Consider the following 18896-nt stretch of genomic DNA (forward strand, 5'->3'; position numbering starts at 1 on the left):
AAACACGCCTCTATGTGGCTAGAGCCAATCAGAGAGCCGGGTGCTGAAGCGTGGGAGCCTTCTCAGCGAATCAGAGCGCTCGTTGTTCGAGAGTCGCTTGCATTCGTTCAGCGAGGCCCCTTGTGCTGTCAGCAGGGAGGAAGGTACGGATAAATGCCATCGTACCCGCTTCAGGAATTAAATTAAAAGTTTAGTAAGTTTTTAAAGTTAAAGGAGTCGATCCGCTTGAGCCGTTCATAGCTTTAAACAAAGATTTATTGGAGTGTTTTCATTAAATTCTCGTAACATGGAGAGCTAGTCTGTTTAGCTCCCTCTGTAGTCATCCTCTTCGCTCCTGTTTTATTTGTAAATTACGGTTTTTAGGCCGAGTCTTGCTGCATTTTTGAGGGGTTCGGCTTCGGCTGGGGCATATTTTAGCTGACAGGTCGCTGAATAGGACGAAACCACCAGACAGCCGCTGTGAATAGCGGCATTGTTCGCGCCGGCCGGTTTGTGTTTGTGTTTTGGAGTGTTCAGGTTCAACCCCACAGGCCTCCTCTACGGACACTGAGCCGCCATTTGTCCGGCCAGAGGTCTTCACCATAGCTGTGATCGGCCTGACACGGTGCGTTTGGAAGTTAGCGGTGACGGCGAGTCGTCGGGTAGTTCACGGTCGCGCCTCGCTGTCCGCCCGCGGTGCCAGCGTCCCACCGTCCCCGACAAGGATGCCGCAGACCAACAAATCCAGGAATGCTGCGGCGGGCGAATCCCCAGGTGCTGTCCAAGCTGGAGCCCCGGCAGAAGATGCAAACCCGGTGAGCCGACAGGGAGACCTGGCTGTTGGAGACGACAACGTGGGAGACCGCGAAATAATTAAGTCCCCCAGTGATCCCAAGCAGTACAGGTAATTAAAGAGCTAAAGCCTCGGCCACCTCCAGAGAGTCTACATTAGACACGGTGCTGTTGTGGAACCTTGCTATTCATCACCCTTTTTTCCCCCCCTGCACATTTGAGGATGCCGCAGTCTGCTGTTCCTGTGCAAACGCACCCTTTTGCAGAATGGCAACAGTGTTGTGTATGTTACCCCTGTCAGGTACATCGTGCTGGACAATGGGCTGAAGGCTCTGCTCATCTCGGACTACAGCGGGCCGGCAGCATCTGAGGACGAGGAGGAGGAGGAGGGAGAGGATGAAGGTGAAGAGGAAGAGGAGGATGAAGATGAGGATGATGAGGAGACTGGGGATGAAATGGAGGAGGAGGTAGAAGAAGAGGACGATGACAACGAGGCAAAAAAGAAGAGAGGAAATGCTGAGAAACAGGTATTTTGGTACTTTTGAACGTAGGGCGTGGAGTTACTAACAGGCAGAGCTGTCGGTAAACTTTGACAAACATTGTTCGTGGCTAAAATCTGGTCATAAATTTGGTGGTTGCAGCCCCAGGATGATGCCTGATGGGGGGGACTTAAAATAAAACACAATAAAGGAGGAAAATGTCAACCCAGCTTAACACTGAGGCTCGGAGGCTCAGAGGGAAAAGCCGCTGGATTTGGGCCTTTTAATGGGACTTGTGTATTGTCCTACTGAAAAACCAGCATGTGTGTGTTTGTGTGTGTGTAGTCTGCTGCAGCCCTGTGTGTTGGAGTGGGCAGCTTCAGTGATCCCGATGACCTCCCCGGCCTCGCTCATTTTCTGGAACACAGTGAGTAATATAAACCACCGAGGATCAAAGTTTTCTCAGCACCGGAAATTTCCTTCTTTGTCGTGTCAAAGGTTAATTCTGCCTTAAAACTCTTGTTTATTTCTTTAAACGCCAGTCAAGTCAGGTCAGTTTTATTTACACTGCTTACATTTCCCGTTAATGCTGACACTACCTGACACGCTATAAGAATAATTTTCCATTTTTTAAAACCCATTTTCTCTGCCATATTTTCCATAATCTTATTTCGTCAGCTTCAGTCATTAGTCTGACGTTTCCCAAAATACCCTCCACTAAACAACAAAGAACAGGCAGGAACTTGTTGACATTAAGCATTTTCCTGCTCCTCAAAGCTTTTTTGCATCCCTTTGAAATGCAGCCTATCGTGTGAACGTTCATTTGTAGAGAGCGTTGCCTCTGAATGTTAACGGCAACACTTGGAGATCAGTTTCAGCTTCAGCTGTAAAGTAATTGGAAATCCGATTCTGTTGGGGCTGAAGAGTGTAATGCAATGCTTCACTTTCTTTCCTTTTCCTTTTGTCCTTTAAACTCCACAACTTTGCTTGCCTGCCTCCCCTCTGCTGGTTCCGTTTCGCGTCCCAGTGGTGTTTATGGGCAGTGAAAAGTACCCCTCGGAAAACGGGTTTGATGCTTTCCTGAAGAAGCACGGCGGGAGTGACAACGCCTCGACCGACTGCGAGAGGACCGTCTTCCAGTTTGACGTCCAGAGAAAAAGCTTCAAAGAGGCTCTTGACAGGTGGGCAAGGATCCAATCAACTCTTTTGTTGCGTTCGGATCAGTTGGAAACTTTTTCTTTTGACAACAAGCAGATAACTCGGATAAATGCACAACACAGGAAAACAAGGTTGGTGAGAGATTAAAGAGCCCGTTAAAAGATGATGTCTCTTTGGTGTGAATGTCTTTGTTGTCCTTGAATCTGTTGACAGGCCAGTCCAGCTGTTCACAGCTGAGCCAGTCAGTTAAAACTGTTGATGAAGATCTCAGCAGCTACTTTAAAACCAGTCATTTTAGATAATGCTCTGCACCGCTGCAGCTTAAAATATGTCTTCACCAACTGAAGGACAGGAAGTCCATTCTGGAGAATGGCAACGTGGAATAACACCAGTTTAGGACAGATTTTTGCAGAGGGGAATCGGTTCCACTTCTAATCCAGTCCAAATCGCTGTCCATTTAGATAACAAAACACCGAGGTTAAAAACAGGAGCAGGCCAGCATCTTCTGTCCAGAGCTGAGGCAGAGAGAGGACACTCCTGCTGGTTCTAATCCATCAGTGGAGCTCGGCCAGCCGGCTTGAGTCTGGAAAAGTTCAGGAAAAAAATTGCCCATTACAGGCCATTCTTCCTGTCTATTAAACGCTTTAAGACAAGTATTAAACCTCAGAATCAATCCCGCAATGTACCGATGCCAGCGAGGGAAGGGAGCTGTGTTTTCCTTCAGGGTTTCCAGGAGAGGCGAACGCGGCCGTCCCTGAGGAGCGTTGTAATAAAAATCACGTTTAGGAACTGTCTTTAACTGGCTAATTTATTTCCAAGGGCATCCCAGCATTAGCTTTAAGGGTCTTGACCTCAGTTTTGCCCTCATTCATTTTGAAGGCCATCCAGGCTTTGATTGGAATAAGGCTCCTCTTTAATAAAAACGGGTTAATTCTGGTCATTTACTGTATGCGTGCATTGTTTTGTGTTGTGTAAATATTTTAATTAGTCTCATGTTGTGTCAAGGCTGATTCTGCCCCTCATCGGTTCATTTTCTGCAGTTATCTGCGGTATGATCTTAGCTACTGTTGGAAGAAGTTTAGACGGATTTAGGTCATTTAAGCAGGTTTAAGTGGTGATTTACTTAAATCCTTATTGAGTAAACATTAGTCTGCTTGTGCTGCATTTAAGATTGCTGAGCGAGCGGGTCATTTGAGCTACAGTTTACCTGCATTCATGTCTAGATCAACATTATTATTGTTTCTCTGCCGTCTGATGATGCTAATTGGACCATAAATAATGGCATCATGGTGCACCAGACAGAATGTTTTACCTCATGAATGTGGTTCTCCTGCCACTCGGGGTAACGAATGATTTTAATCACGCATGTTTACCAGCAGCAATAATATAGGCCGCTGTGTCAGAGGAGCCGCGTGATGTTTATTTCACGGCCCATTCAGTCGTCTGTGATGGGCATCGGTCTGCATCTGATTGTTCCTGTCTGCCCCGTGTCTCTCTCTATTCCCGCTGTTCAGTCCTTGATGGTATTCCGTCTGTCCGTCACCCTCTTAGGTGGGCTCAGTTCTTTATCTGCCCCCTGATGATCCGGGACGCCATCGATAGGGAGGTGGAGGCCGTAGACAGCGGTGAGTGCCTCAGCCCCGTCTTTCTTTCTTCTTTTCTTCTATTGATCACTGTCGTTCTCTCCTGCTCTTGTGTCCTTCAGAGTACCAGCTGGCTAAGCCGTCGGACTCCCACAGGAAGGAGATGCTGTTTGGCAGTTTGGCCAAACCCGGACACCCAATGGGCAAGTTCTGCTGGGGTGAGTTAGCAAACACAACCGCTGGGACACATAATCCACACAGGGCCTCCTCAGGGTACGTTCAGCAAGAACAAACAGGAGTGCTGAGACAGCTGCCAGGGCTCCTTCTCACACTGATATTCCAGCACATTTAAACTGTCCCTCCGCTGTGTTGTAGCCGTGCTGATTTCCTTGTTTGCTTGGGGTTTTTTTTGGGGGTTTTTTTTGTAACACACCAGGAAACGCAGAAACTCTGAAGCAGGAGCCAAAGAAGAAGAAGATCAATGTGTACAAGCGTCTGCGAGCCTTCTGGAAGAAATACTACTCTGCCCATTATATGACCCTGGCGGTGCAGTCCAAAGGTCGGCAGCATCGTTCCATTACTGCGCTTCTTTGTCAACAGATTGACAGTTACTTTGTTAAAATGATATCATTTCCCAGCTGCAAATGAAGGCAATTTGCGAAAAGCAATCTGCAGAGTAATAAGCGGTTTAAAAAATCATTTGGAGCAGATCTAATATGGATTCACAGCGCGGATATTCAGTCATCTGTGGTCAGATTGTCCCGATTTACCTCAGAAAACAGCATCCAACGCAGTAAATCCATCATTTTTAGGATTTGGAAGCAAATATGTTACAAGATGTAGTCAATTAATTTTAGCCGCAAAGTCAGACCAAGATTGATGTTGCGAAACAGCAAATGTTTGCAGTCTGGTCCTCATAATCTGGACCCAACGTTTCTGTCTACATCCAGCTCTGAAGGTTGTTTTTGTGCAGGTTTTCAGGTGGAATCAAAGTGGATCGGCTCTGAGAGCAAATCAACCCAGCTCGGAAACGGATCTGCTAGCTGGGAGGCTTGAACACAAGCTCCAGAGGCAGATTTTGTCCGTCATAACCGTTCATTCTTGGCTTTAAGCTGTCTAAGCATCATTCAAGTTGAACAGCTTTGTTATTTTTGAACCTACACGGCCGCTGTTTAAGAATAAATTCAATAATTGCCCTTTTTGCGCCACGCTGTGAGCGTTTGATTATAATTGGATCCCATTCTTCATGCTGGCAAAGATCACTTTTTCTGAAAAAGAAAAACTCCTGCGTAAAGAGGAATGTTTGCGCCTGGAGTTGATTTCAGACCCCACGTGGATATTTTGATAATGTAGCTATTGATAAAGCTGCAGGAGGGTGCTGTGTCAACTCGGGGGGCTTTAATCATTGTCTCAGTCCCTGACATTCAAGTGTGTGAGCAAGAGCTTCACTTCTGAATTCAAAACAGGGCTGGGACGCGCAGGCTAACAGTGACGCTAAACCACAAATGATGAGCTTCCAGCCTGAATTATTGAGACTCACTTGAACTCTAATTTCTGCGCCTCCACTCGTCCTTTAGAGAAGCTGGACACTCTAGAGGAGTGGGTGAGAGAGATCTTCAGCAAGGTTCCTAACAAGTGAGTATTGAGAGGGGCCTCTCATACAGATCCAGCCTGAGATGTTGCTTTAATGTAAATGTCAAGCCTTCCACCAGCCCTTTCTGTGCCCTTTCAAACCTGTTTATATATGTTGGAGAGGTTCATATCCCCTGAAAGTGAAGTTGGTGTTTTTCTGCTTCTTTTTGCTTTAAAACAAGGTGAAACCTACATTAACACACTTTTAATACTTAATGTGTAAGGTTTAGTTTCATTTACATGTTTTCAATTATAATGCGAATCGTATTAAATATGCCTGGAGTCATTCTTTTCCCTAGTTTAATTAACTACATTGAAGACATCACGGGCGTTGAGGACATTTGTGGCATTTGCTGACTTATTTGGATGGTTAAATTGAAAGTAAAACATCTTAAGTCTGTGTTTTTAACCTCCAGCGATCTACCCAAGCCAGACTTCTCCGGCATGCTGGATCCCTTTGACACGCCAGCCTTTAACAAGCTCTACAGAGGTACTCCTTAATTTGTCTACACGTGAATACAAACATGAGTCTCAGCCTTTTTATGCACACATTTAAGCCTCTAACTCTTGGTTTCAGAATAGGAAACGGGGCCATAACACCAACACCCTTTTCCTAATGCAGTTGTCACATAAGCAGAGCAGCTGTGATATTTCAGGACAGGCTCGGGGGGGGGGAGTCGCTGACCCCTGTAATTCCGCTGGTTGTATTTGTGTTGCCTGGTGGCTGCAGCATTGCTGCCTCCTGTCGTGTCGCAGCTCGTCTTATCGATCGTTAATATAAATGCAATCAAACTGCTTAAAACCGGAGCTGGGCCGAGCTTCTAGCGACCTGAGCTCGTTAGCCTGATTGTTGCAGAGCCTCTCGGTCCTGGCGACAGATGCTCGCTCTCCTTCAGTTTTCAGCCCGGCTCCCGAACACACTTTTAAAAACTCGAACGATCGTTGAGCAGATCAGCCGGAAACGGTCGACCGCACTCATCAGCGGTGACATCGCAGCTGCCGTCGAGACTAAAACGATCTGTCGTCTCATTTGCAGTCGTGCCCGTTCGGAAGGTTCACGCCTTGAACATCACCTGGGCCCTCCCTCCCCAGGAGAAGCACTATAGGTGAGTCACATCCAGACTGCAGGGAACATCGCTCACCAATTAGATCATGCTGGCCCTGATTTAGAATAATTGCTTTCAGTGTGCTCCTCTCCTCTGCCCCTGTGTCTCTGTCTACCTTCTCCAGGGAGAGTTTCTCCATAAAACCATTGACTCGGAGCAGCCGGAAGATCCCGGGCTTTGCCTTGATTGTAGAGAGATTGCATCAGTGAATTATTTTTTTGTGTCTTGTTCCCCCCTCCTCTTTCCAGAGTGAAGCCTCTCCACTACATCTCCTGGCTGATTGGCCATGAAGGCACAGGAAGCATCCTCTCCGTTCTGAGGAAGAAGTGAGTATTATTCCCTTTTTCTCCCCCCCTCTCCCTGATTTGAGGGCACTCAGAAATCCAATTAAAAGGTCTTCAATTTGCTGGGTGTACGTGGAGCTCTGAGTCAGCCCTGAGCGTCGGAGCCAAATTTTTAATATACATGCGCTTTTTCCAGCTACTCGTACAAACGTGTCACCGTGCGGCTGCACAAAAGTGTTTCAGCCTCTTCCAGCTAAGTGGCGAAGCCACTCGCCAAAATTTAGTCCCGGAGCACCGAGAGTTGACGCAACAGTCCCTTGACTGTCAGAACCGCTTTGATTTGAGATAAATATCGTACGTTTTTCTTTTTTACTCTGAGGGCTGTTTTCAGTCGCCAATGAATGACAATGAATCTGGAGTGTACTCGGCGCCTATCGTGAATCCGCCAGCTCACAGACGAGTGCTTGTTTGATAGTCGAGAGGATGGCGAATTTAACAGCCGCCAGCCTGGTGTGTGCCTCCATCCCCGTTGGCATTTCAGCGCAATAAAACGGGAACTTTTTAACGTATTGATCTAATGATGTCACTCAGAAACGAGTGTGAAAGCGGCGGCGTCAACAAGCCACCAAAGACAACAATCGCCGCGTTTGTGACTGTCGGCTGCGTAAGATGTGGCATTTTCTGATTAGTGATTACAGGCGTTTTGTTCAGAGCTAACCGCTCCTGCGCTGCAGCGAGACAAATAGAGCTGATAAAAGGTCCCTGCTGGATCTCAGGTGGCCGCTGGCAGCTGTTGAACTGGCGGTATCGACGTGCCGGCAGAGCAGGGTTCACCGCGCTGATAGATATTGACTACGCAGCTTCGCAAACCTTTTGACATCAAGGAAACGCTCTCGACCCAGGAAAGCAAATACAGACCTGAAGAGGGGAAACAATAATCAGCCGATGTTTGCAGCGAGGATCTGAGAGAGCCTCTCTGAGGAGCAGCGTCCAAAGGAGGGGGGGGGGGGGGGGGGCATCGGTTATTGACCGCACAGGGCTCCCGGCCGGGCATTAGAAAGTTCGATTACGTCGTGTTTGTTGTCCATGTCCATGCCCTGTTCATGTTCTGAGTCGTGAGGCTGCATGTCTGCACTTTGATCACATCTCGGCAAAAAACACAAACCTTTGATCTTCACCCAAATTCTTCTGGACGCTGAAACGGTGCAGCTGGAACAAAAGAGGCAAAACAAGGACTGGCATCAGTGTATTTAGCTGTCACGAGATTAGGAGACAGCGGGAACGTGAGGGATTTGGAAGCTTCACTGTGACTTTGGTTTACAACAGCCGCTGGTTCATTTAGTGGATCAGCAGGTGTGTGTCTACAGCGCTCGCAGTGAAACAGCCCGTATCGGTTTGTATTAACTCCTGGTTCCTGTACTCGGCTCAGCTCAGCACATCACAGCAGTGCACGGGCCTCAGATACATTTATTCATATTTACTGCCTTTTAAAAACTTGCCTGAGAACTTTCAGGGGTTTGAATCCGTCTGCTGTCATCAGTCACATCTCTGTTGGGTAATACTCTTCATACTCTCGACACCAGCCGTTGCATCACCTCCTGATCAAAGCAGACGTGGTCTTTGCTCTTGACAGATAACCCAGTTTTTTGTTTTTTTTTAAATGATAATAAACTCGCTTTCATTTTCCAGCCATTATTTATTTCTTCATTTGTTTCCTTTGTAGCTGTGTTTACAACCCCGCGGGGCCCCGAGCTGTTTACTGTCAGGGAACATGTAGTGGTGTTTGCACACGTGCCCGGTTTGCGCCGATCTCTCACGCCGCCCGTGCTTGTCTGCAGATGCTGGGCGCTGGCTCTGTTCGGAGGAAACAGCGAGACCGGCTTCGACCAGAACACCACCTACTCCATCTTCTCCATTTCCATAACGCTGACTGATGAAGGGTTCCAGAGCTTCTACCAGGTAAAGAGAAGCCTCCATCTTCTCTCGCCATTGTTCTGTTTGTCTGGGAGGAGGGAAAAGAACCGAGCTGCAGCTTCAAAAATTCCCACACAGAGTGTGTGGAGTTTAGTGTTATTTATGTCTCTCTCTGCTGGCATGACCACAGGCTTTGTATTTTTTTTTCCTGTACAAATGTTCTTCTGTGCACAGGTTTGTTTTTGTGTGTGTGTGTGTTTTGTTTTGTTTTAACTCTTTTTCTTTAGTTTCAGCCACCTGAGAGCACCTCCTTCCCCCACAGGGGAAACTGTGACAACACCTAAGCATAAAATATAATTACATGCATATATTTACGCTCATTTATGATGAATCACAAGTGTTTTCTGCCGGTGGTTCAAGTAGCTCCGTAAAGACTTAAATAATTAATATCAGAGATCAAGGCTGCGAAAGGTTTGAAAGTTATTCCACGTAGAGGCGCATCAATTCTGAATGCCCCCCTCCACCGGTTCAGTCCGATGCTTGTACCTGGAATTTTAAGAGTCTGGAGATCCAGCTGGTGGATTGAGAAGAGTGCTCATAAATTTAGCCCAACCCTAACCTCTCAGCAGGTACGATGGGGCTCATCCCGAGGTAATTGAATCAGCTGAAGACGATGAAGTGACCGTTACTCAGCGTCGGATGGCAGGAGGAGAAGCGGAGGCCGTGACTGTATTTGTCATTTGCTCAGGCTTCAGCAGCCACCGCAGGACTGTTGTTACTGTTATTGATCACCCCTGCGTTTACACTCGCATCCTGCAGCAGCTCGTTGTTTTTACCGATATCGATCTCCGTCGCTGTTGCAACACGCCAGGTTCCCTCCATAATGCAACTTGACTGGTTTGTGCGAGGTGAAATTTGCTCCATCCTTCACAACGGTGACATTGAACCATGTTCCAGTGTGCGTGTGAGGTCGACGCTGCCTCCGTCACCTTGTTTTCATTAATATAACACATTCTAATAAGCAGTCTGTCTCGTCTGTTGCTATGACAATGCGTGCCTGGAACATAGGAGGCAGTCAGAAACCTTTTAATAGGATGGCTGTCTTCTAATCTGGTGCGCCTGGAGTCGAGAATCCAGCATTGATTATTTCTGTGTAAATGCTGCAGCAGCCTTGAGAATGTTGGTTATTGTGTTTGAGAGCTCTTCAGGAGGCAATCCTTCATTCAGGGAGTATGAGTGCAGTCATTTAGATCACAAGGTGGGAGGTTTCTGGCTTTAAGATCAAAACACTCGAGTGGGGCCGACGCGGCGTGCCAGGGGTTTCACAGTTCCTTTATTGTTTGCATGTTTGGGAGCGTGAAGTTTGAAAGTGCGCAGGAAGTGGCGTGATCGCTGCAGGGTTTAAGCGACGGCTCCTCTTCTTGGTTCTAGACTGAAATCATTTCTCAAGCATGATTAACACCTGAAATCCCTTCACGCATAAAGAAAAGTTTCCTTTTCTCAGTTCCCGCTCTGAACCACCAATCCCTGGCGCCACACACGAACCTCTCGCCCCATCCGGGCGACACATTGGCGCCGCAATTATCCGTGATGTCACACTCCTGTTTTTTATTTTATTTTTTTCCTTCTGTGGACGATTGTTCTCGGCGGTTAATAATAAGCATTCCTGATCCGCTCAGGCAGAGGTGCAATTTTCATTTACATGTTTGAATCAATGAAAGGGAGCGCTTGCTACTTTATCTGCTTTTAAATGCAAAGTCATTTTCCAAATACTGTAATTGGCACGGCTGCTCTAATGACTGTAATCAAATAACAATAGTGGGAAAAGATTGGCAGCGCCCGTGTAATTGGCGTGGTTAACAGCACATTTGACTAAAACCCCCATCATTACTGAGAAAAACAGGCAACTTGGAGGAGTTTTAGCGGCTACATTAACATTCTAATGAGTAATTTTGCAAGTTTGAAGCGTTTTGCTTTGTTTTCTTTGACAGGTGACCCACCTGGTGTTCCAGTACCTGAAGTTGCTGCAGAGGCTGGGGCCGCAGCAAAGGTAGCATCGCATGCACACGCACCAGTGGGGTTCTGCTTCCTTAAATCCAACGTCGACACGTTGGGAAATTGAATTTATCTGTTTCAGAATCTACGATGAGATCCAGAAGATCGAGGCCAACGAGTTTCACTATCAAGAGCAAGTAAGAATTAAAATAAATGAGTGATTCATTTTAAAGATTTGGCTGACTGACGGGTCCCCTGTGTCAGATCGACCCCATCGAGTTCGTGGAGGACATATGTGAGAACATGCAGCTGTTCCCGACAGCCGACTTCCTGACAGGGGATCAGCTGCTGTTCGAGTTCAACCCTGAAGTGAGTCGTCATTTGCGTGTTGGTCTGATCAAAGCGTTCACGCCTAAATGAATGAACGGATCTTGTAGTTAAATGTCAAAGACGCCGAGTGTGTTAGAGTTCATCTTGATTATTTTGCATCAGATGCTTCAGTCTAATTGCAGCTTTGCATCCCAGAGCGACGGCGGGTTATCTTTAGCCTGGCGCTCTGATTGACAGCTAAATTAGCCTGACTCTCACACAAACAATGCTCTTCCTGTGTGTGTGTGTGTGTGTGTGTGTGTGTGTGTAGGTGATCAGTGCAGCCTTGTCCCTGCTCACTCCAGAGAAAGCCAACCTGATGCTGTTGTCACCCGAACACGAGGGCCGCTGTCCCCTCAGGGAGAAGTGGTTTGGCACACAGTACAGCGTGGAGGGTGCGTTTCTGCGTTTGTGAGTCTGTGTTTGCTGTCAGGGTTCCCTCTCTCCTCCACAATACATCCAGTGGATTTGTTGGGTCCCCCCCTCCCCCCTCTGTGATGAGAGTCTGCCTCCCTGTAACAGCGGCAGCCAGCAGTAGAACTGCCAGCATTTATCTTTGTAAAGGTGGAAAAATAGGCTGTAAAGATCCAGTCTGTTAAAAGAATTGGGTTGTTTTTCTGATTGCAGAGATCCAGCAGGACTGGATGGAGCGCTGGATGGGGAACCTGGAGCTGAACAGTGAGCTGCACCTTCCTGCTGAGAACAGGTTCATCGGTGGGTTAAGAATCCTGCTCTTTGTTCCACAGCACAGCAGAAAAACGCCATCCTGGGGCGTCAAACTGATGCAAGACTATAAAATCCAATTCAAACGTTCAGCGATCTGTACGTCTGCACAGAAATGAGAGAGTTGCTCAGAGACGGATCTTCCAGAGTTACTTCAGCATAGAGATGGTCTGGTCCATCATCAACGTTGAGTGCTTCCAATTTATCACAGAGTAAATGACACAAATCCACGGTTTGACACAGTTAGCAAGCGTGTCGCCACCACCGGGCAGATCGCTGCCAACGAGGCCGATGGCTGACGGTGGGTGGTGAGAGATGGTCGGGAGCTACTGCGGCTGGGTGCTGTCCACACGCGCCCGTTCTGAAAGCTAAAGTCAATATTAGTCGCTCAGATGAATGTTCTTCAGAGGTCTGATGAGATATTTTCTTTCTTTTAGCTGGCTGGCGAACCTCCAGGAGGTCTTGAGGAATGCACAGACACGCATTCATCTGTTTTACCCATTTTGCTTATTTCAAACTTGCATTTGCAAACTTTGTCTTCAGTCTCAGCTGGCGCTGACTCAGACCTCACTGTGGGCGCTTTATCCCGTTTTAAATGGGCTCTCTGCCTCCGTGAAAAGCCTCACGCCATTTGTAAAGCAGATAAAACTCCGACCACCGCCGTTAAAGGAGGTCCGTTTGGGCTAAATGGGGGATTTGTCACAAACTGGATTTGCTGAAGTCACAAATGATTTATGAGCTCGAAGCCCGCAGAACTTGGATACGTTTGGTTTCTCTTTCCCAGCCTCTGATTTCACCCTGACGCCGTCGGACTGCCCAGACACGGAGTTTCCTGTCCAGATTGCCGCCAGCGACAGGGGCTGCCTGTGGTACAAGAAGGACAACAAATTCAAAATCCCCAAAGGTGACAAGTGTCCCTGCTGCTCTCAACATGAGGGATGTTTCTGTATCATCACAGAGGTGGTTTTTTTTCTTTCTCTTGTTGCAGCTTACATCAGATTCCACATAATCTCTCCTGTAATCCAGCAGTCTGCCAAGAAGTGAGTCCAGCCTCAGATACAATCACCGAGCCGTTTCTGCTTTAGCTGCTTCAGTTCCTCCATCATTCCTCCCTCGCTGTCACTGTCTCCTCACCTGGCCTCTGTTGTCCCTCCAGCGTGGTCCTCTTTGACCTGCTGGTCAACATCCTGGGCCACAACCTGGCCGAGCCGGCGTACGAGGCCGAGGTGGCCCAGCTGGAGTACAAACTGGTGGCCGGCGAACACGGCCTGGTCATCAAGGTCAAGGGATTTAACCACAAGCTGCACGTGAGTGAGCGCTTGCATCGACCTTTCGATCCTAAAATGAAAACTAAGAGCGCCTCAGATGTTAAATCACTCCCTCGTGATGAGACGTTATTACATTTACATCTTTCTAAACTCAGAACTGAAGTGAATTCTCATGTGGCTTCAAGCAAAAAAAAACACCTCTGTTTTGTTTCCTGGAGCATCTCCTGAAACCACAGCAACGCCAGCAACAAACCTGAAATACAGCTTCTTTTAGAGTCAGAGCCTTCAATAATTTATAAATACAGGTTATTTACCATCTGGCAGACTAATGGTTGGCCTTGTTGTCGGCTTCCTGCTGATTAGTAAAACATGAAAGCAGCGTTACTGCTGTTCTTCTTGCCAGGAGTTGCACGAGATTAATGTCAGACGTCTCGTTTGCGTCCTGGCAGTAAATCAGACGCGTTTAGCTCTTAAATAGCTGAACTACTCCTTTAAGACTGCTGCTTTGTTCAAAGTGCAGGTAAACAGAAGGTGTCGTGATGCCCGGGTTCCCAACATCTGCCTGCCGTGTCCTCGGAGGCGATAACGATGCTGGTTCTGTCTCTCTTGTAGCTGCTCTTCCACCTGATCATCGACTCTCTGGCTGATTTCTCCGCCACCCCCGACGTCTTCAGCATGTTTGCAGAGCAGCTCAAGAAAACCTACTTCAACATCCTCATTAAACCAGAGAAACTCGGCAAGTGAGTTGTTTATCTCTCTATTTTTTACCCCTCTCTCTCCTACCGCCCGACCTATCTCCAGGTCTGTAGCGCCTTCTAGTGGCGAACCGGTGTGACGACTCTTGTCTGTCAGGGACGTGCGTTTGCTGATCCTGGAGCACTCCCGCTGGTCCATGGTGGAGAAGTACCAGGCGCTGACGGCGGGGCTGACCCTGGAGGAGCTGCTGGAGTTCAGTGGGAGCTTCAGGGCTGAGCTGCTGGCTGAGGGGCTGGTTCAGGGCAACATCGGCAGCAGCGTGAGTGCAGCCCGTCACACTCGGCTCATCTGTCAGCATTCCCATGTTTTTCCTCCCTCTTAACCGTCTGATTGTCTTCATTATGCCTTATTGTGTTCCCTCCACAGGAGTCAAAACAGTTCCTGCAATATGTGACAGAGTAAGTCAGTCGTTCTGCTGGCTCTCTTCCCTAATGAGGAGCCAATCACACGTGTTTGTTTGCTCCTGTACACACAGTAATCAGCATCAGCGCCAGTTGTTTAAAATTCCCCTTTCACCTTCTTCGCTTAACTTTTTTGCTTCAAAACCCTCTGCAAACTCCCTTCTTTTCACACACCCCCCCCCATCGCCTCTCCTCACCTGGCCTGCGGACAGTAAGCTGCAGTTCTCCAGGCTTCCAGCAGAGGTTCCGGTGATGTTCAGGGTGGTGGAGCTCCCTCAGAAGCAGCACATCTGCAAGGTCAAATCTCTCAACAAGGGCGACGCCAACTCTGAGGTCACGGTTTACTACCAGGTACGGCGCCGCCCTGGCTGTTCCCGCTGCAGCGTTGCCTCCTTTCACGTGTTTCTGTTTCCTCCTGCGCTCTAGTCTGGGCCCAAAGCCTTGAGGGAGCACACGCTGATGGAGCTGCTGGTGGTGAGTGATGCTTGACTGCTCTTCATCAGCGTCTCCGTCCTCCACTGAGCCCAGTTCTTCTCTTCCAGATGCACATGGAGGAGCCCTGCTTCGACTTCCTCCGAACCAAAGAAACTCTCGGGTGAGGCATTGAAATTTCTGGGTGGTTATTGTGTTTTTAATGTTTCCTCGGATCCGATTGTTGCTGTGCATTAAATTAAACTGTCACTATCGATGTTCCTGTAAAAGCCTTCCCTCGGGCCGCCATTATTTTTTACAATCCTCTTTAAAGCAGAGTGGAATTAAGCTAAGAGTGACTTTATTTATTCCCCCTTTTACAGCAGATTTAGCCGCCGTTGCTTCCCAGCGGCTTCCTGCAATGGCGCCATTATGTCAAAACTCGGCTGAAGTTGTTTAGAAAAGTGGACTCGTACATTTTCTCCTCTGCATGCGACCGTCCCGATAGATGAGCTGATCACACATGACAACCTCTTTCCTCCCCGCAGCTATCACGTCTACCCCACCTGCAGGAACACGTCGGGAGTCCTGGGCTTCTCCGTCACCGTGGAAACTCAAGCCACCAAGTTCAAGTGAGGTCACAGTTTGTTTGTTTGTTTTGGCCAGAAACCAGATCCGATTTATCTTCACCATTTTCTTGAACTCAAAGTGTGAATCTTTGTTATTGGCCACCCAAAAACAAGCTGCAGTTTATCTGTGTGGCCTCGGGGAGAACGAGAGCGGGAGGAGCTGATAAGAGAGCAGGACGGCAGAAATCCCCCCGTAGCCTGGAACATCTTCTCATGAACTTCTCTCTTTCAGCACTGAGCTGGTGGAGCTCAAGATCGAAGAGTTCTTGACTTTATTTGGAGAAAAGCTGAGCTCACTGACGGAGGAGGCGTTTAAACACTCAGGTGTGTGTGTGTGTGTGTGTGTGTGTGTGTGTGTGTGTGTTTTTAGACATTTTCCCTCATTAGAGAGAAGACAAGTTTCTCTTTATTGCTCAGTTACACAAGTTTACTCACCCCGAAAGCCCCGAAAACAGGCTGCTGCCACCGTAAAAACTCCTGTTCACGGGTCAGAAGATCATTTTTTTTGAATGTTGTTTTTCTGTGTAGGTGACCGCTTTAGTGAAGCTGAAGGAGTGTGAGGACACACACCTGGGGGAGGAGGTGGACAGGAACTGGGCAGAGGTGGTCACGCAGCAGTATGTGTTCGACAGGCTCAACAGGGAGGTGAGGATGAGCCACACACACGGCTGCCGACAGCCTCATTATGCAGCCAGACCACGGCTGTTTATTCTCCACTTTATTCCATTTAATTAGCCCGGCACTTTTTATTATGCGCCGAGTCTTCCACGCATTTTGACACAAAAACAGCCGAGTCTGTGTTCCAAACAAGATGCATGATGCAAACACCCTTCCAGCAACCTTTTTGATGTTGCATTCCTCCTCAAATATGCATCGTACTTCATCATTAATCACATTTCATCCATCAGGGTTCACAGCATTGACATGGTAGGACATTTTTAAATGGAAGTCGGATTCTTACAGAAGTCTCTCATGTTTTATTAATTTTCCAGATTGCTTAATTTCAGCTCGCCCGGCACCCACAGGTCCACTTTTTGAGGCGTCACCTTTTTTGGCATCTTGTCTGTTTTAGCAGCGTGACGGCGAGGGGACAAAAACACTGAATTTTTCATTTGAAGGTCCGATGACGGCGTGCAGAGCAGGATTCCTGACACGCCGGCGCCCAACCTCCTAATCCCAACCTCCTAATCCCAACCTCCTAATCCCAACCTTTTCTCACCTTAACCAGCGTCTCTCTGTCCAGATCGAGGCCCTGAAGCAGATGAGCCGGGCCGAGCTCACCACCTGGTTCCAAGAACATCGAGGGGAGAGGAGCCGCAAACTCAGCGTGCACGTAAGCGGAGCCTTTGTGACGGCGTGGGCACGTTAGACGCTTTCCTGCCCTGACTCAACTCGCCCGTTTGCCTAGGTGGTGGGGTTTGGCGCCGAGGAGAACGACGAGGACGGCGGCAAGAAGTCGGAGGAGGATTCGAGCTCCACCTACGGCGAGGTGTCCAAGCTCACCTTCCTCCCACCGTCGCCCAAGATGGCGGCGGCCGTCGCCATCATGGACATCCCGGCTTTCACCGAAGGCCTGCCGCTATTCCCTTATCACAAGATACTGGAGTAAGCTCCTCCTGCCTCTCCCGGCAGGAGCCAGTTACAGATCCAGGCATTTTAGAGCGGAGGTGAAGCGAGGAGACGGGTTTTACCGCCACTCTGACCCAGACCGACCGGGTATCTTTCACCATTGGGAGGAGTCGGACATTAAAAAATCTTTTCAGAGGTGTGAATCAACTGTGAAAGGTGTGATGAGCTCGGCCAGGTTTCAGGTTCTGCTGCGGCCCGTCAGCGGGAAGAAGCTACAACATCACAAAGGCGTCCAATCAGACGATAGCAGGGGGACGTCTCCTTTGTTCTTCTCAGTCTTTGAGTAAAAGAATTAACATTCGCAGCCTCGCGGCGGTTTTGACAGTTATTGAGCGACTGGCGTGACGGACGGCCGGGTCGGGAGCCTCTTCACACAGGTGACTGGGCCCGGTGCCGAGCGCTTTCATTTACCGACTTTAATTCATGTGAAAATTATACCTTTCTCCCCCCGAGGGAGCCGGTGGGTCGCGCCGGGGGCTGGTGATGCTTGCTACATTTTAACGTAATTAAAATCTAATCCGCTAGCAGAATCGTCTGTATCTTGTGGCTAAAGGCGGCTGCCTGTACGCGCCAACAGGGGGCGCCTCTGAGCGCTCGCCACTGGTTTTATTACCTCTGTTTAACATCCAACAAACATGGGCACCAACAGAAATGAATCATATTTTACCCCCCGCTGAGCTTGACCTTCATGACTGATTTAACCGGCAGCATCTGCTTCTTTTCTTGGTTTTAGTGGGAGGTTTAAAAATGTTGGACCTGCTTTCCTGTCGGGCTTCACTGAAAATGTGACATTAAAACATGAACGGTTGACTTCAAGCTGCCTCTTTTTGTGACGTCAGCAGTTCTAACGCCCGGCCTGAAGGTGGCTTCACGCCGCTTGATTATCAGTGAGGAATTCTGGGTAACGAGCGCTGCACAAACATCACAACGCCTTCGGTGGTCGGTGGTGACGAACCCGTCTAATTAGCCTTCGTTTGGACCACATTAATCCCGTCGGCGTGGCAACGCTTCAAACAAAAGTCCAACTGAACGTCCTTGAACTTGGAGGGGAAGGTGACACGCACGGTCCCAAATCATCCAAACATCCGGGCTGGGGGGGGGGGCGGATTCTCCAGATCTTGTTCTACACCCTGAAAACTGGGATTTCCTCACAGATGTGGTGACGCCTCCATCTGGAGGCTGCTGCGTTCAAAAGGCTTTAAACATTAAATCCCATCTGTTTTCAATGCGCTCGTTTCTTCGGCTGCTTTGATCTTTGACATCATCAAAGGTCCGCTGCGAGAGTTCGTTGTCGTAAATGAAGATGTCTGTAGTTTAATATGGTCTCAGCCTTCTTACTGCTTCCATATTTATAGAAATGTTGAGGCGGGTCCCCCTCCACGGCTGGGCGGCCATGTTTGTAGCCCTGAATCGCCCCATTTTGTAGTTAAACCCCTGCAGTTCGTAGTTTCACCACTAGGCGCCAGACTTTTGAGCAGCTAGTCGATGTTACTGGTCTCATTTAGTGGAACCAGTGGCGGTGTGGGCTCAGTCTGTTGGGAAGTGGGCTGAGAAGCAGAGGGTTCTGGGTTCGAGCTTCAGTCCGGACTAAACATGGAGGATGTTCTGTTGCCAGTCTGCACTGCCGAGGCACCCTTGAGCAAGGTACCCAACCCACAAACGCTCACATGGGACCCTGGAGCTGGCGACCCGTATGCGCACCCTCGCCGTGACCCTAAAAGGGATGAAGCGGTCAAGAAGAAGAATTTAATACATTTTTGTTGCACATGTTTAGTGTTAATCGCTGGG

At 48.5% G+C, this 18896-nt stretch overlaps 1 protein-coding gene across 2 annotated transcripts; it reads left to right on the plus strand.

Moving 5' to 3' along the window:
• Positions 1-70: 70 nt before the first annotated feature.
• Positions 71-17924, plus strand: nrd1a (nardilysin a (N-arginine dibasic convertase)). Of its 2 annotated transcripts, XM_029831154.1 has the most exons (31): positions 71-883; positions 1073-1298; positions 1596-1677; positions 2278-2431; positions 3960-4033; positions 4114-4209; positions 4428-4550; positions 5569-5626; positions 6040-6113; positions 6660-6729; positions 6978-7055; positions 8852-8972; positions 10919-10977; positions 11065-11119; positions 11187-11291; positions 11563-11686; positions 11919-12005; positions 12799-12918; positions 13003-13054; positions 13171-13321; positions 13895-14022; positions 14135-14297; positions 14405-14436; positions 14652-14790; positions 14866-14913; positions 14982-15034; positions 15399-15482; positions 15712-15805; positions 16008-16124; positions 16723-16812; positions 16888-17924. In XM_029831154.1, exons 1-31 carry the CDS (start codon positions 705-707, stop codon positions 17086-17088), a joined length of 3237 nt encoding a protein of 1078 aa, XP_029687014.1. In that variant the 5' UTR covers positions 71-704; the 3' UTR covers positions 17089-17924. The 2 variants fall into 2 exon arrangements, 1 of the variants encoding a protein (XP_029687014.1); XR_003887016.1 differs by lacking the exon at positions 16888-17924 and having other exon boundaries at positions 15712-15803.
• Positions 17925-18896: the final 972 nt, after the last annotated feature.

The sequence above is a fragment of the Takifugu rubripes genome, chromosome 2, assembly GCF_901000725.2.
Source record: "Takifugu rubripes chromosome 2, fTakRub1.2, whole genome shotgun sequence".
NCBI lineage: Eukaryota > Metazoa > Chordata > Actinopteri > Tetraodontiformes > Tetraodontidae > Takifugu > Takifugu rubripes.

Coding starts and splice junctions, on each gene's coding strand:
- nrd1a (XM_029831154.1), top strand. CDS start 705: ATGCCGCAGACCAACAAATCCAGGAATGCTGCGGCGGGCGAATCCCCA. Junction 12,006..12,798: donor TGCTGAGAACAGGTTCATCG/GTGGGTTAAGAA, acceptor TCTCTTTCCCAG/CCTCTGATTTCACCCTGACG. Junction 16,813..16,887: donor GCCGCAAACTCAGCGTGCAC/GTAAGCGGAGCC, acceptor CCGTTTGCCTAG/GTGGTGGGGTTTGGCGCCGA.